Source organism: Ovis canadensis, chromosome 11, assembly GCF_042477335.2.
Source record: "Ovis canadensis isolate MfBH-ARS-UI-01 breed Bighorn chromosome 11, ARS-UI_OviCan_v2, whole genome shotgun sequence".
NCBI lineage: Eukaryota > Metazoa > Chordata > Mammalia > Artiodactyla > Bovidae > Ovis > Ovis canadensis.
The window spans coordinates 64451600-64468557 of NC_091255.1; the positions used below are offsets into that span (position 1 = coordinate 64451600).

Below are 16958 nucleotides of genomic sequence, written 5' to 3' on the forward strand. Positions count from 1 at the left end.
TCTATTTTTAGGAAGAACATAATTACCTAGAAAAACATGCCCCTAGGAGTGCTAGCTGTTTGAAATAGGAGATTTCATCAGGTCAAGGCTTTATAATTTTTGCCTCATAAAGGCAAATTGTTTTGTAGGGAAAAAAGAAAAAGAAATACTTCCCAAGCACTGGCTTTGTAAACCCAAACTAGGAAGGGAATGGCAATTGACATATGCCTTTGGGGCTCTAGGCTTTAAGGGGAGTCTCCTGGGACCCTCCCTGCCTGACTTAGTCCCAAGACCTCAGAGTGAACAGAGGCGTCTCCATGGTGACTGGGAAGATCTGCTCAGGGAGGTAAAGCCAGGGACTCGCCCAGGTTGACGGCTCAGGGATTATGAATAATGAACGCACCATCCCGTGGCATCATTGCTCTAAGGCTGGGCTCCAGCTCTGTGCCTGACCCAGAGTGATAGGAAAAGGAAGCTGCAGGTTTCCATGGCCCCAAATAAACACAGCCTGCTCGGGCCATCTGGTGGCCTGGATTCTGGGAGTGGAGGTGGGTAGCAGAGAGAATGGAACCAGCTACCCTGGGGTGGAGAGAAGAGCAGCTGGCAAGCTCCTTTTACCTGCTGTTGCCATGAACCCTCCAGAATTGAGGCCCTTTGGGGAGAAAACAGGCCTGAGGTACCACCTGTTCTCTTAAAAGGGTGATGCTGAAATCGGAGGCCAGCCTTCTTCCCTTCTCTGGTTCTTCATAGGCTGAAAGGGTGCTTCAGGAAGGGACGTGCATAGGGGTGAGAAGAGGGGAAGATAAGGGACCATCAAGCCATTCCTGGAAGCCAAGAACCTTGCTGACACCAGCCCTTCTGTATAGCTGTGATTTGGGGTACCACTCTCACGTAGGGGTCCACAGGATTTTCCTTTCTTCTCATTTTCAGGGTCCTAGGGGCTTCCCTGGTGGCTCTGACAGTAAAGAATCTGCCTGCAATGTGGGAGACCCAGGTTGGATCCCTGTGTCGGGAAGATCCCCTGGAGAAGGGAATGGCCACCCACTCCAGTATTCTTGCCTAGAAAACCCCAGGGACAGAGGATCCTGGCAGGCTACAGTCCTTGGGGTCTCAAAGAGTCGCACACGACTGAGCGGCTAACTTTCACTAGGTCAGTCTGGCTTTTAGAACTCAGTATTGTGCGGAGACAGGGAACATGCAGTATCGCATACTGGAATTAATCAGGTCTGGGTTCCACTGTTACTGTGACTTTGAGTTACTGACTTAACCTCCGAGTCTCGGGATCGGATCCATGTCAGAGGTTGTATTGCTGCCTGGGAAGGTGGCTGAGGGTAAGGGTGATTTAAAAGGCCTGGCTGGATACAGGCCTGATTCCTTTGCTTCTCAGGTCTGATGGCTTTGGGAGTCACACGTCTTCTCTGGCCCACTGGAGACAAGTCACAGCAGGACCGGAAGATCCCACAGCCGCTTGCATGCTGTAAAATCCCCCTTGCTATTCAGATAATGTAAAAAGCTCCTTGCCAGTTTGGGACCCACCTCTGGGCTCCCCACACCACAGTCCTAACCTCCCGGGTTCAAGGAAAGTTGCTCCTGGCTCATTCTGGAATGTGGGGGGAGACGGGTTGGTGGGAGGTACCTGAGCATACCCCCACTGAAGACTACACGCTTTTCCACGTGGGATTGGGATCCATAAAGCTGATTGAATTTTCGGTAAGGGTAGGTTGGAGAAGGGTGCAAGAAACTGACTCCCCCAAAGATTCAGGAGCATCTTCTTTGACTTCTGGTTACCCGGGCTGTTGGCAGGTGTGGGTTGGGGGGAAGGAGTTGCAAAATCAGTACAGTGAGGAGAGTCTATCCCATGGGGCACCTGGCAAGGCAACACTTCTGGCATGGCTGGCACTCAACAAATATGGAAACTTCCAAGAGTCTGCTGTCTGGCTGCCAATCACAAGGGAGTGGAGTCAGGATGTGCCCCCGCCTATGTGATGGGAGGCTGGTGTAGGAGATGCATAGACAGGACCACCGGCTCCAGAGCCATTTCTGCTTTTAGAATAATGGTGCGGTTTTTTTTATTAAAGAAGAGAATAAAGCATTTGTAAATATATTTCTCTCATGTATACTTCAAAGATGACGCTGGTCGGCAGCTACAGAAGTGGGGAGCAAAGAGGCAGGAGCCGTTCCCCCACCTGTCCTGTCCCACCCCACCCCCTCCACCCTAGATGACAGAGATACACGGAGGGCTGGGAGCTGTCTGGCTCCAAAGGATGAAAGCTTCCAAGATGTGTGAATGGAAGGACCAGCTGACAGGTCTCATCACAGTGCCCCCCGGAGAGCAGGGTGGTGCCTCCAGGGAGGCTGGGAGGCTTGTTAAGAAAACCCCTTAGAAACAGATAAGGCATGAAGGTTCCCCACTGGGCTCCCAGCACAGAGGCCAGGGCCACTGACTTCCCTCCTCCAATCCCTAGGGTCTCAGGATAGGTGGTAGAAGGAACTGGGAGCCTGAAGGGCAAGCTGGGGATCTGGGCCTCTCTTAGCTGAAGCTGGATCTTCTGAAGCCTTAACATAAGATAAAGTCCCTGATCCTCCTGGGTCCTCAAAAGCGCCCCCCACAAAGCTGAGTGGTTAAGAGCAGGCATTTTATGGGAAGGAGGAGACATGTTCCCCATCTAATCCCATTTCAATACTGCCCAGGGTGGGGTAAGCATCCTGGGAGGAGCGGGGACAGGGGAGGATGCTGGGACCATGAGCTGGTGGGACACACCCAGGACATTCTAGGGGTGGCACTCATGACCTGCAGTGGGGTGGGCCTGGTGGTGAGGAGCGTGGGGGTGAATGAGACATGTTGTGGTCCCTGAGATGGGGACAGGTAGAGGCCAAGCTCGGTGAGTGAGAGGAGGCGTGCAGAGATGGGAACTTCCATCGCCCGGACCCCTGGAAGGCTTGATACCCAGAAGGCATTTCTGGGGCTGGAACCAGGGGAGGCTGGCTCTGAGTTGATTGGCTACAGATCTGCGGTGGGCTGAGGGTGTCCAGGGACAAGCTCGCCCTCACCAGGATTGGCACTGAGGATTGCTCAGGCCTGGCTCAGGCTTTCTGCTCTGCCTGGCAGGGGCCATCTCCGACCTGGTCAGGACCCTTGAGGCAGGGCAGCTGGTGCAAAGGGAATGACAGCATGTCACAGCTGGGGAGAAGCAGTGGGTGGTCCGGGAGACCCCTAGAACCTGCAACAGCTGGCTCTGGGGTCCCCCTTCAAGTGTTTCCAGTTGTGGCGAGGGGGAGGTCAAGGAGAACGTGCCTTGCAAAAAAATCTCTCAGGAAAACCAACGTTGAAATAAAAAAGTCAACGGGTCCAGAATGGCTTTCAGAAGCTTGGCCACAAATCTGAGAGCAAGGCCCGGGGTCAGGGGTCAGGGCTGGGAGAGCTGAGAATCCCCAGGGGAGTGGGGATGTTTGGCTTGCAATCTGTGGGCTGCGCCTGGGGGCTGGCGCGGGTGACGGAGGGTCCTGGGAACTCCATCGGTCCAGGACCGGTGAAGGCCTCCATCATCAGCAGAGAGTGGGTTTCCCCGTGCTCCCTGGGTCAGAGGACAACCTCCCTCCGGGGTGTATTGCTGCTAAAAGGGCTCCCTCACTCACCAGAGGCTGAAGGGCCCAGATTCGAGGGACCCCCACTGGCCTGACCCCGGGTGGGGGGAAACCGTCACTTGCTGCTGTGCGTCTTGACTTTGGTGGCGTGGATGTCGGCCTTGGTCTTCTGGATCCTGGAGAAGATCTCCTTGAAGAGCGCCTTGTACTCGGGCTGGCTCTGCTCCAGCCGCTTGTCCACGGCCTCCACGTGCTGGCTGAGGCTCTTCTCTGCCTTGGCCTCCCCCAGGCCCTCCTCGCCCGCCCGCAGGTCCCTCCATGAGCTGTCGCGGGAGATGGGCCGCGAGGTCTGCACCCCCGCATGCCGCACCCCGGCCCCGTGCTGCCGGCACCTGCTCAGCAGCTCCTCGTACTTCTCCAGCAGCGCGTGGTACTGCTCGTCCACCTCGCGCAGGATGGACATGCCCCGCTTGCGCACGCTGTTGGCGTGCAGCGTGAGGTTGCCCGCATGCCGGCTGACCGGGTCTTTGGCCATGATGGCGTTGAGCGCCGTGTCGCTGCAGCTCTTGCGCACGGCGTGGCCCGGGGAGGCGGCTGGAGAGGAGACCCCGTCCTGGGAGCCCGAGTCGTCGCCACTGCCGGGCTGGGGGTCGTCGGCTTCGGGTGCCTGGGTGAGGGGCGCCAGCAGGGCCTCGGCCAGGTGGTCCTCCCGGCCCAGCAGGTAGGTCTTGGCCTGCTTCATCTGCTGTAGCTCCAGCAGCTCGGCCTCCAGCTCCTGCACGCGGAAGCGGCAGCCCTCCATCTCGCACAGCTGCCGCTCCAGCTCCGAGTACTCCTGGAGCACCGCTGCGTACTCGCGCTCCGCCCGCTCCTTGCGCTGCCGCTCCTGGCTCACCTGGGAGCGCAGCACGCCCACCAAGGTCTGCAGCCGGTCGTTCTCCTGCTCCAGGGGCCGCGGGCCCAGCTCCAGGGAGGAGCTGTGCAGGCGGAAGGCATCTTCACACCTGGGAGGGAGCAGGGGCAGGCAGGCAGAGGGCGAGGGCGCGCTCAGGCCAGGCCCTTGGAGCCCAGCTGCATCTCTCTGCCCCACTGGGCTGCATGCTCTGCCCACCTAGAGTCATTCCTGGGCCTTCTCCCCCGGCTCTCTGCCCTGGGAGCTTGCCCTTCACTTCAGCCAGGTGTCCTGGCTCTCTCTTGGGTTCAGCCCATGGGAGCCACCAGCAGGAGGTCCAGGGGTGGGAGCAGAGAGAGGTCTCCAGGAATGTCTCTCCCTGGGCTTCCTCCCTGGTTACTGCGGGGCAGGCAGGAAGCCTGCTCCATGCCCTCTGGGTTCCAGTATCCTCCCTTCTCCTGGTCCCTTTAGGTCTCAGGATGGTATCAACTCCTGACTATTGCAACCCCAGGGTGTAGCAGTGTCCGCCTAGTTTCCCCACACCTTGGCCACCCCTCTTTATTGATCTGTCCTCAGTTACCCTGGGCTGGGTGCTATCCGTCTCTTGCCAGGACCTTTATTGAAACACCCATTAATCCACAGTGTGTATTCTTATTTTTTTTTTTTAAAAATTGGCCGTGCCGAGTCTTAGATCGTCAATCTTTATTGCAGCACGCAGGATCTTTAGTTGTGGTGTGTGAGATCTAGTTCCCTGACTGTGGATTGAATCCAAGCCCCCTGAATTGTGAGTGCGGAGTCTTAGCCACTGGACCACCAGCAAAGTCCCCCACCGTGTAAGTCATCCCAATTCAAAAGGCTTAATGGGAACTGAAAGGGACAGTGGTTTGTCCCTCCTGGGTGAGACTTCTGACTTACTAAGCAGGTGACCTTGGTGTCTCATTTCCCTCTTCTGAGGAGCGGGGATGATTAACCACACCTCACCGTATTGCCATGAGAATTAAGTCACTTAGCAGCGTGGTGGGCATGTGGCCAGGGCTCACAGCGCCAGGTGCTGACTGCTGTTAGCTCCACGACCTGCCTCTGCAATAGCCCAGAGGATGCCACAACCCTCCTCCCACCTGCTGCCCGGCGCCCACCCTGCCTTCCCCTCACCCCGTGGAGACGGGCCCAGCGCGCCCTCACCTACCGGGGGCTGGTGCACAGCTCCTTGAGGCAAGGGAAGGTGTGGATGGTGCGTCTGCGTTCGCGCTTCTCCCGCCGCAGGCGCAGCTGCTCCAGGTCCCGCAGCTGCTCCACCTGAGCCTGTAGCTCCTCCACCTGGGTCTGCAGGCGCTCGATGGTTTCTGTCAGCCTGGGGTGGAATGGGGCACACACGGATGGGAGGGATGCTCAGGGGATGGGGCCAGCCCTCCTCACTGCAGCCCTGGTGGAGCTTGGAGGCTGGATAGGCAACCTTGAGCCACACTGCCTGGGGCTGAGGTCAGACGAGGAATTCCTTGGGCAGCCAAGGACCCACGCTTCGCTCCACTTCCCAGGCCGAGCTGACACTTCTCTGTGTTTCCTCCCTCCATTTCTTTCTTTTTTAATGTATCTAATTATTTACTTAAATTTACTTATTTATTACCTATTTTTTAACTTATTTGGCTATGCTGGGTATTAGTTGCAGCACACAGAATCTGATCTTGAGAGAGTCATTTCCTAGGCAGGTTGATAAGAAGTCTACGGGTCCCCAAGGAGAGAGGGGTCTGGAATTCTCAAGGAGGAAGAAAGGACAACGTTTTTTTTCCTTCTCTACATTCCTTAGGATTATATAACAACAACGTATTCTGCCTGAGGACAGTCTCTGGATTAAACCTTCTGGCTAATTCTGTTACCTTGAAATGTAAATTATGGGAGTAGGTCTAGTGAGGTCTTTACAACCTCCAGACATTCTTTGGATTTACTGGAGAGTATATAACTCCATTGCCAGCACTAACAAGCGGGTACTCTTTCTACCCCCTTCTGATGCCTATGTCAGAAGCTTTCTCTATCTCCTTTATACTTTAATAAAACTTTATTACACAAAAGCTCTGAGCTGATCAAGCCTCATCTCTGGCCCCGGATTGAATTCTTCTCCTCTGGGGGCCAAGAATCCCAGCGTCGTAATTCAACAACAACATTTCAATCTTAGTCTTGGCATGTGGGATCTTTAGTTGTTGCCTGTGGGATCTAGTTCCCTGGCCAGGGATCAAACCTGGGCTCCCTGCATTGGAAGCAAGGAGTCTTAGTCACTGGACCACCAGAAGGCTCTTTTCTTTCTTTCTTTCTTTCTTTTTTTTTTAAAGATTTTTACTTTATTTAATTGGGCTTGCCTGGTAGTTCATCTGGTAAAGAATCCGCCTGCAATGCGGGAGACCTGGATTTGATCCCTGGATTGGGAAGATCCCTTGGAGAAGGGAACGGCTACCCACACCAGTATTCTGGCCTGGAGAATTCCATGGACTGTATAGTCCATGGGGTCGAAAAGAGTTGGACAAGACTGACCGACTTTCACTCTCACTTAATTAATTTATATTTATTTTGGGGCCATACGATGTGCAAAATCTTAGTTCCCTGACCTGGGATCAAACCTGTACCTCCTGCAGTGCGGAGTCTTAACCGCTGGACCACCTGGGAAGCCCTGTCTCCTCAGTTCCTTGTACACTCTTCTATCACGTATCACTTTGCACTGCAATAAAATATTCACATACCTGCCTTCCCTCCCAGAGGGCCGGACAGTGTCTTTGCATCACCATCACTATATTTTCTCTAAAACAGAGCTTGGAATATAGTTGGTGCTTAAAGAAGGGTTGTGGCTGGAATGTTAAACCAGCCCAAATCAATGAGGGCAAAGTCACTACCATCCCAGGTTCCCAGACCTGGGCTTTTGGGAGAGGGAATCTCACACCCACTGGTACACACACACACACACACACACACCCACAGGTACACCCAGGCCTGGGGCCTCCCCTCACCACCTCACACCCAGGTTCCCAGCTCCACCGGTCCTCACCCGTGGATCTTCTGCTGGGCCACCTTGCTCTCCAGTGCCAGCTTCTGATTGGTCAGCTCCAGGTCTCGGGCCGCCAAGTCCAGCTGCTCGTACACTTTGGCATGCTGTTCATTCACGTGGCGCAGCGTGTCCAGCTGTTTGGTCAGGTACTGGGGGGTGGGCACAGGGGTGGGATAGTTACCTTTCAGAACTGGGTTGGGGAAAATGTCTCTGCCTGGGCCCTCCCCCCACTCTCAGGAACAGGTTTGCTTCGGGGTATTCGTCTGCAGCGGAGGGAGAGGGTTGAGCTGGTGGTTCAACAGGGCTGCCTGGGACAGTTGTGCAGGTTGTGGACTGCACAAGGCTTTTGGGTCAAGGCTGGATCTGCTAAGATGGGGTACCTTTTCCTAAGCTGCACACAGGTACACACAGACTAATGGGCCCTCAATGGGTCGGGGAGCATGTATAGGGCCCAGGGGGCCCCTCACCTCGATCTCCTGCACTTGCTCCTCGTTAGTGGAGTACATCTGCTGTAGAGACTCCTCTAGCTCCTTGTTCCTCTCCAGCAGCGTCTTCCCCAGCTCTGCGGCCAAGTGCAAGTCTGGTAGGGGGGCAGGCAGAGGGTGGGAGGAGCATGAGCAACTGAGAATGGAGTCAGAAGACCTCTCCCATTCCTGTTCTGAACATTCATTCTGGGCTGAGCCTTGCGGACCCCGAGAGAACCAGGACCCAGGGGCCACCTCTGGGGAGACTCTAGGCCTGGAAGGAGATGTAAGCCCTGAGGAGACCTGTGCATTGGCCTGGAATGCCCTCTCCCCAGACACTCCCAGGGTTCCTCCCTCTGTGCCCTCAAGTCTGTAGTTTAATGTCACCTCCTCCAGGAAGCCTTTCTCAAACACTGATTTAAAATCACACCCTCCCCCACCCCCATGCCCTCCCTGCTTCATTTTCCTCCTTAACTCCTATCGCTATCTAACTTACCCAACAATTTGCTCATTAACTTGCTCCTGACCCTTGACTAATGGTAAGCTTACAGGGTAGGGATTTTGCCTGTTTTAGTCACTGATACCCTGAGGACTTAGAACAATACCCGGCACAGAGCAGGTGAATAATAAATCGTTTTTGAAAGAATGAGTGAGTGGAATGTGATAAGAGCATCAGCATACAGAGGGGCAAAGTGCCCTGGGAGATAGGGAAGGGAGAGTTCACGGCATGGCTGGTGGGAATCTCAGACAAGGAGCAGCTTTGGAGGGGGGCTTGGAAGGACGACCGGAGCTCACTCAACAGGAGAGGGGGTGGAAGGGTTTGCTGGGTATTAGAACTGCACCAGGCTTCAAAGCCTGGTCTGTCTTTAGGGGGCTGTGTGATGGAGAGGAGCGGGGGTTAGAAGGAAGTGGCAGGTGCCAGAATCCCTAAAAATTATCTCAAGTGGGTCTGGAGTTGGGTGAGGGTATCATGACATTTGGAGTGGATATTTCCACATATATATGCCTAACTCCTTTCAGACACAAAGGGTAATGTATAAGATAATGAACAAGGACCTACTGGTATACCACAGGTGCATGCATGCTAAGTCGCTTCAGTCATGTCTGACTCTTGGTGATCCTATGGACTGTAGCCCATCAGGCTCCTCTGTCCAAGGGATTCTCCAGGCAAGAATACTGGAGTGGGTTGCCATTTTCTTCTCCAGGGGATCTTCCCCATCCAGGGACCAAACCTGCACCACCTTATGTCTCCTGCATTGGTAGGCGGGTTCTTTACCACTAATGCCAGCTGGGAAGCCCATAGCACAAGTGAGTCTACTTAATACTTTGTAATGACCTATATTTGGCCACCTCATGCGAAGAGTTGACTCATTGGAAAAGACTCATGCTGGGAGGGATTGGGGGCAGGAGGAGAAGGGGACGACCGAGGATGAGATGGCTGGATGGCATCACAGACTCGATGGATGTGAGTCTGAGTGAACTCCGGGAGATGGTGATAGACAGGGAGGCCTGGCGTGCTGCGATTCATGGAGTCGCAAAGAGTCGGACACGACTAAGCAACTGAAGTGAACTGAACTGAATGACCTATATGGGAAGAGAATCTAAAAAAAGAGTAGATATATATCTAACTGATTCACTCTGCCATAGAGCAGAAACTAACACGGCATTGCAAATGCTACTACTCCAATAAATTTTTTTTAAAAAGAAGCAAAGAGTAGTATATTTATATATATATATATTATTCATTTATATTTAAATATATATTTATAAGGGAAGCCAAGAATCACATTGTGGTCTCAAAGAGGAGGGCAGGTCAATTTCTGCTGTGTGCTTGGTGGAAATTCAGCAGGACCAACCATCCCTGGTTCATGATGAGGGAGGCACACCAGCTCCCTTTTCTCTGTAATGAGATGGCGAGCATTTGGCTCATCCACAAACCCTTTCAAATAACTCAGGTATAAATGGAAAAACAGAAGGTCACACTCAACACAGCTTTTTTTTTTGCCTTGGGAACTGGGTCAGGTGGTCTGCAATGGGGCCATTGCTACTGATGCTGTCTCCTGCCTTGGCTTTGGGGGACAGGCTCTGTGGATGACCTGCATGAAACCCCTGAAACTTAAGCTAGAGTCCAAGGTCATAGTCAGGGCCGAGAACAACTGCACTTTATGCTTTTTCTTCCAGGTGAGCATCTGAGCTGGATATGTATTCCTACCACCAGCAGGGTGGGCTGGAGCGGCTGCAAGTCACACTATAAACTGGGGATGTTGAAGGCAGCGAATGTGATCAGAGCTGCCTAGTGATTCCAAGGAAGGGGAGGAAGAGAACACAGTGGAAGTAGTTTGGGGTGGGGAAGAATCTCAGGGACTGTTTCAGGGAAATTGGATCACAGTGGAAGCTAAGCTGGTCAGAGCAGCCAGGAGGGATCATGAGAGAAGTTTAGAAGCTTCAGGGCAGGGGACTGAGTGGAGCCAACTGCTGGGGAAAGGACCCCAGCTAGATGAGGGCTGGGGATGGCTCTGGGGTGGGTGCAGACCCCAGACCAGAGTGGGAGGGGGGCCTAGGAGTGGGGGAACAGAGTTGGTTAAGCTGGAAGTGGAATCTGGAGTAACATGGCAGTATCCTGCCAGAGCCAGAATAATGGTCACACTGGACCACTACTGGGAAGGTACTGAGTCTGAACTGGCATCTCCCCTGCCTGGACCTAAGTTTTCTGGGGTCTCCTGCAGTGGGCTCTGAATGCCAGTCAAGGTGTTGCCTGGGAGCAATGCCCCAGAACCTGAGAGACAATGGCTGGGAGCCAGGGGGATGTCTTTGAAAGGAAACCCTGAAATCCCACTGCCCCTCCTGATTGGGGTTAGCATGGAACCCCCTAGACTTGGGAGAAGAGAGACAAGAAAAGGACGGAGAGCAGACACAGGGAGGAAAAGACAAAGATAAAAGGGATGGGAGGAGGCCAGCTACCACCTCGCAGTGTGGCAGGGGTCTGTTCACAACCTTCAGGGCACCAATGTTGGGAACTCTGGGTCTGCGGAATCAGGGTCCACTCACCTTCCTCCCCTTGCCATGTCAGAGCTTGGCCTTGAGGCTGAGACTCAAGGTCAGGAGCCCAAGACTTCACATGTGTGACTCAGCAGCCATCTCTCAGTATGGAAAGAGGTACCCACAGGGCCAGCCATACCTGGTCCAAGGTGGGGGAGGGAGGCAGGCAGAGAGAGTGCCAGTGCTTAATAATTAATGGCTTTTTCTATTTTCACGGGTGCTTGAGGCAGAGGGCAGAGGGAGCACAGCGAGAACTGAGGGCCTTGTCTGTCCCCACTACCTCCCTCCACTAGGACAGAACAACGTCAAAGTCGAACAGGAGCTTGATGGCGAAGCATCTGAAAGTAAATTTGGGACCCATCCTCAGTGGGGGTGGAGCTGGCTGAGAAAAACCAGGTCCTGGGATGCTCAGAGGAAACTAAGGGGCACTGGGCAGGAGAGAATTTGGGCACTGGATGAGGGGAAGGGGGAAGCAACAGGCCCCGGATCCCCCATGTGGTTGGCCTCTGGTCCAAGTTTACCCCACCATCCGGTGCTTCATGCCGGGCCCCACAGGGGTGGTGCTGCAGTAGCTGGGCCTGGGCCTTCCTCCAACCCCACCCCTGACACTCTGGGTAATTCCTACTTTCCGGTGCAGTCTTTTCACATCACTCTGTGCCTTAGTACACATACTGTCTCCACTAGACCACTGGCCTTCCTTCCTCTGCCGGAGCAGTAGGGGTTTGGGGGTGTGGCTCTTCCCCCTCCAGCTCCGAGGGGGTGCATAAATCTTGTGCATCTCACAGCAGAGGGCCCTCAAGTCTGTTCTCACTGTCTGCAGGGCTCACTGCTGCAGAGCCCCTGTGGCTCACTCACAAGCGCTGGTTTGATCCCATTCCTGCCTCCTAGGCTGGGCTGTGGAGACTCCGGAGGGTGGAGATCAAGTCCCCAGGCTTAGCCTCGCACCTGGCCCTTGGCAAGCAGATGTTGGGGTTTTGGTTGAAAGCTCTCATTTCTTGAGACTGTCTCTGGTTTCTCTCCTTGCTGCTGGGATCCAGCTGCTACTCAGGCCATGAGGCTAGGCCTACTGCTGCAGACCAGCAAGGCCAGAAAAGCAGGGGCCTGTGGGGCCCATTCCTGACCCTGGCCCCAGAGCCTGGCTGCCCAGCCACCCTGGGATCTGGGCATCCCTCCCTCTCCGGATGCAGCACATCTGCCAGCCTTTCTCCCTGGCTCCTTCCTCCCACATCTGGGCTGGGCATGGTGCCAGACCTTTCTTCAGGGGCACGGGAACGGAATGAGACAGCAATGACATTAGCATCTGCCTCCGAGGAGGCCATCTTCCCAGGTACTCGGCTTCCAATCTTTTCTTCCAGGCCCACCTCTTCCGTGAAGCCCTCTCATTGCATCCTGTCGTCCCCACTCAGTTACAAGCCCAACTTCACCTAGCCGGGTGCACCTAGGAGGCCAGGGCTAGGACTGCTCCTAGTTCCCAGGATGGTGTCTGACACAGTGGAGCCTGATGGGTGTTTTGTGTAATGTGAGGTTTGGGGAGTAGTTGGCCCAGGGTGGGGGAAGGAGCTGTTGCAGCCAGGATCGGGCATTTTACTCCAGGCAGGGAGGCTGAGGGTAGAGGCAGGGTCTAGCCCAGCACCCTCAGTCCCACGCTGGTCCCCCAGAGGCTCTGATTAACCCACACCCCGGAGCACAAGGGCAGAGCCTCATCTACCAGCAAATCTGGCCACTTGGGGTTGTGGGTCAGGGCTGAAACACAAAGGCTCCAGGATGGGGGTAGATGCCTCGCACAGGGGCAAAGGCAGATATCTGGGCCCCAGAGTTGGAGACCCAGAGCGGAGGCTGTCGGCCCACACCCAGACTGTCCACACCCACCCGGCTTGCTGGGTGACTATGGTCACTTCTAGGATACACTTCCTAGCCCCTCCAATTCTGACCATCCCAGAAGGAGGCACTTTGCGGAAGAGAGGGTGGATTGGACTCCAGCAGGCCTTGTGGCCCTGACCCTCTCAAGCCTTCTCCTCCTTCCTGTCCTAACAGCCCCGCCCCCTCCTCGGAGTGATGTCACCCCGGCCACCTCACCAACCCCCTTCCAGTCGCCCTCTTTGCCCTCAGATGGGAGAAATGGGAACGTGGCTCCCTCTTTACTCAGGCTCTGATCTGGGGCACTGCTCAGAATTCCCAAATCCGACCTGCTCCAGACCTTGCGCCATTTGGGAGAAGGCCAGCAGGGGAAGGGCCCCGGGGACTCCTCCCTCCAGAAGGCGGGTTGGACTCCTAGTTGTCTCTGCTGTCTTCACCCGCAAGATGCCCGCACCCTCATCACCTCCCCCGGGGGAGGGGAAAGGAGCTGGGGAAACTTTCTAGGAGTCTGTGAGCTCCGGAATCCTGGCCAGGGAAGGGTGCCGCTGGATTTAGAATGGGATTAACTTCCTCCCCTCACCTCTCCCCACACACAACCCCACTCAGCAAAACAGAACCAACAAGCCGCCTCCTGGCCTCCAAAGACTTCCAGTTAGCATTCTTAGACCCCTCAACCATACCCGGGGCTCCTGGGAAGTTCCTGCCTCTATGATGAGGTGGGCGAACTGGGTGATGTCCGCCCCTGTTGTTTAGGGAAAGAAGACCTCTCCCCCGACTTTTGCAGGTCTCCAGCGGTCTGGTTCCGCTTTTCCGGGGCAGGCCACCGTCTCTCCACGTCCCCATTCTCCAGACGCATCTCCCCTCGGAGTCTGGCACGCCGGGTGCAGTCTGGCCCTCCCCGGGGTGACACCTCCCAACAATGGAGAAGGGGACAGGAGTCGCGGGGCGCACCCCGCTTTCCCGCTCCCTGCGCTCACCCTGCTCCAGGTCCTGCTGGTCGTACCAGGGCTCCTCTTCCTCTGCCGTGAAGTCCTCCATCCTAGCGGCCCTCCGCATGGCCCCGCAGGCGGCGGGTGGCGGGCGGGCGCTGCGACGGCGCGGCTCAGGGCCGGGGCGCGGGGCCCGGGACAATGCGGTGGAGGAGGGCCGAGCCTCCCGAGTCGCGGACACGGGCTGCAGTGCCCCCGCCCGTGCCGCGCCCCCTCGCCATCGGCCGCGGGTCGGACGCCCACGCGGGGCTGGCTCGCTGCCGCGGGCCGGCCGGGCCGGGGTCTTGCAGAGAGGGGCGCACCGGGCGGCGGCTGCACAAAGGGTGGAGGGGCGGGGACGGCGGGCGGGAAGGCGACAAGGAGGTCCCCGGCCCGACAGGCAGGTCTGGGGCGCTAGGAGCGCGCGGGTGCCGCGGCGGGCGCCCCCAGCCCGGCTCCTGCCCGCGATGCCCCCGGCCCGCCCGGCGACACCCGAAGCCGCCGCTGCATCTTGGTGGTGTCCGCCCCGCTCTTCCCTAGCTGCCCGCTCCGAGGGGTGGGGCCAGAAGCCGCCGGCCAATCAGGAGATGTATGCAAAATACGAGGCGGGGCCGAGGGCGGGATCTCCGTGAAGAGGCGGTCGGGCTGTTGCTGAACCAACCCTCCCCTTTTAGTCTCACTCCAGTTTACATCTCAATGTGAAATCGTTTTATGATGTTTACCTATTGTCTCTCTCTCCCTGTAGATCTCCTAACAGCAACGATCTTGTCTCGTTCTAAGCTGGCTCTTCAGTGCCTAGAGCAGGCTGACCCATTGCTAGCTTCCATGGACATTCTCGGAATGAAAATTAATTTAAAATTACCTTTAGGAAATTGTGCTTAAATGCCTGTGGCCTGAAACCTCACGCTAGGAGTGGTGAACTTTGACTGTTACCCGCATTTTGGGTCTTTCCCTTTAAGATCCTGCTTCCTTCTACTTGAGATCCATATCTTACGCCCAATTACACTGCTTACAGCGTATATAGTGTCACCTCTCTGAAGATTCTTTCCTTAAAGCAGTTTTCAGAATCAAGTATACATGTAACTCATTTTTTATTAGGACCTACCACGCGCTGGTACTATTAAAGCACCATGACCATAACCCACTCTATATACATGTGGCAAAAACATCCGACAAAGGACTTGTATCTGGAACAGAAAAAGAACACCTGCAAATCCACAAGAAAGCTCAGTGGAAAAGTGCATAAAAGACTTGACCAAGCACTTCATAAATGACCCAATAAACATGTGACAAGGCATTGAACTTCTTTAGAAGAATCAACAGTTGTAGGGGGAAAGAAGGAGGCACCATTGTTTCTGTAACAAACTACTCCAAATTTAGTCACTTCAAACAAGGCGAATTTATTATCTTACAGTTCTGCAAGTTAGAAGATTGGCTTTCGATGACTAATATCTCGTTATCTGCAAGGCTTTGTTCCCGTCTGGAGGCTCCAGGCAAGCATCTCTTTCCTTGCTGCTCCCAGCTTCTAGAGGCTGCCCACACTCCATGGCCCATAGCCACCCTTTTCCATCTTGAAATCCACCAACAGAAAATGACCTTTCTCACGCTGGATCACTCTGACATCTTTGGCCTCTTTCTTCCACTTTAAAGACCCTGTGTGTACACTGGAACCACCCGAATAATCTAGCATAATCTGCCTCATCTCAAGAGCCCTTGATTTAACCACATCTGCAAAATACCTTTTGCTAGGTGAAGTAACATATTCAAAGATTCTGGTGATTAGAATGTGAGCATTTGGGGGTGTGTGTCATAATCCCATTTACACAAAGTTCAAAATTGGCAAAACAAATCTAATCAGGATAATATTTGGCCTTGGGGAGACATGTGGGGAAACACTGAGGGGCTGGAAGTGTTTTATTTTCTGATCTGGGTGTTGGTTACATACAGGTGTGTTCATTTGTAAAATCACTTATGATACATGCATTTCTCTGAATGTTATATTTTAATACAATAGTTTACTCAATAAGAAAAAAAAATCCTATGGCCAAAAAACAGTCAGTTTCTGTCCTTGTGTAGCATGCATTTTAGCAGGGATAAATAAATGTGCTATGAAGGAAATTAACAGGGTCAAAGACTCTAGGACAGAAAAAGCTGGACATGCATCGGAAACTGAAGGAAGCCCAGCACAACTGGAGTGGAGCGGACAGAAGAGAAAGGAACTGGAGTTATTGCCATGGGAAAGAACTGGGGATTTTATTTTGTTCCCAATAGACAAAAGAGACCCAATAAAATGCTTTTCATTTTCAGATGTGAAATATCACTGGCAATTTTGGAGCATGGATTGGAGAAGAGCAAGAGTGGAAGCAACATGGGACTTCCCTGGCAGTCCAGTGGTTACGACTCCACACTTTCACTGCAGGGAGCACATGTTCAATTTCTGGTCAGACAATTAAGATTCCACAAGCCAAGGGGCAAAAAAAAAAAAAAAAAAAAGAAGAAAAGAAGAAGAAGAAGAAAAAAAATAAAGAGTAGAAGGAAGAAGATCATTTTGGAGGCTTTTGTGATCATGTAGGGCATGTCTGATGGAAGTGGAGATGGAACGAGATGAGAAATTTTTAAGCTAAAGAAGGCTGAGAGCCAAAAAGTTGATGCCTTTGAATTGTGATGCTGGAGAAGACTTCAGAATCCCTTGTACAGTAAGGAGGTCAAACCTGTCAATTCTAGAGGAAATCAACCCTGAATATTCACTGGAAGGGCTAATGTTGAAGCTCCAATACTTTGGTCACCTAATGGGAAGACCGACTCTTTGGAAAAGACTCTGATGCTGGGAAAGATCGAAGGCAGGAGAAGAGGGTAACAGAGAATAAGATGGTTGGCTAGCATCACCGACTCAATGGACATGAGTTTGAGCAAACTCCAGGAGATAGTGAAGGTCAGGGAAGCCTGGTGAGCTGCAGTCCATGTGGTCTCAAAGAGTAAGACACCACTTAGCGACTGAACAACAACGAAGATATATAGGTGAATTGACTGAAAAATCAGAAAGATCCCTTAAATGTGTGGCTTTAGTAACTGGGCAATGGTGATGCCATTTATTGAGATGGGGACAAAGTGAGTCTAAGGGACAAACAGGTTGGGGGGCTGAG

General features: G+C 53.9%; 1 protein-coding gene and 1 long non-coding RNA gene across 2 annotated transcripts in view; one reads left to right on the top strand and one right to left on the bottom strand.

Moving 5' to 3' along the window:
- The window catches only part of LOC138415395 (uncharacterized), an 18889-nt gene extending 16806 nt beyond the window's left edge, over nt 1-2083 (top strand). Inside the window, exon 4 of the long non-coding RNA XR_011247217.1 lies at nt 1367-2083. This is a non-coding gene — a long non-coding RNA (uncharacterized lncRNA). The remainder of the gene's footprint in view (nt 1-1366) is intronic.
- Nucleotides 2072-14361, bottom strand: CDR2L (cerebellar degeneration related protein 2 like). Its single transcript, XM_069543959.1, has 5 exons — nt 13825-14361; nt 7955-8067; nt 7488-7636; nt 5643-5807; nt 2072-4568 (listed from the first exon to the last, which is right to left on the bottom strand). The coding sequence occupies exons 1-5, from the start codon at nt 13901-13903 to the stop codon at nt 3680-3682; spliced, it is 1395 nt and encodes a 464-aa protein (XP_069400060.1). The 5' UTR covers nt 13904-14361; the 3' UTR covers nt 2072-3679.
- Nucleotides 14362-16958: the final 2597 nt, after the last annotated feature.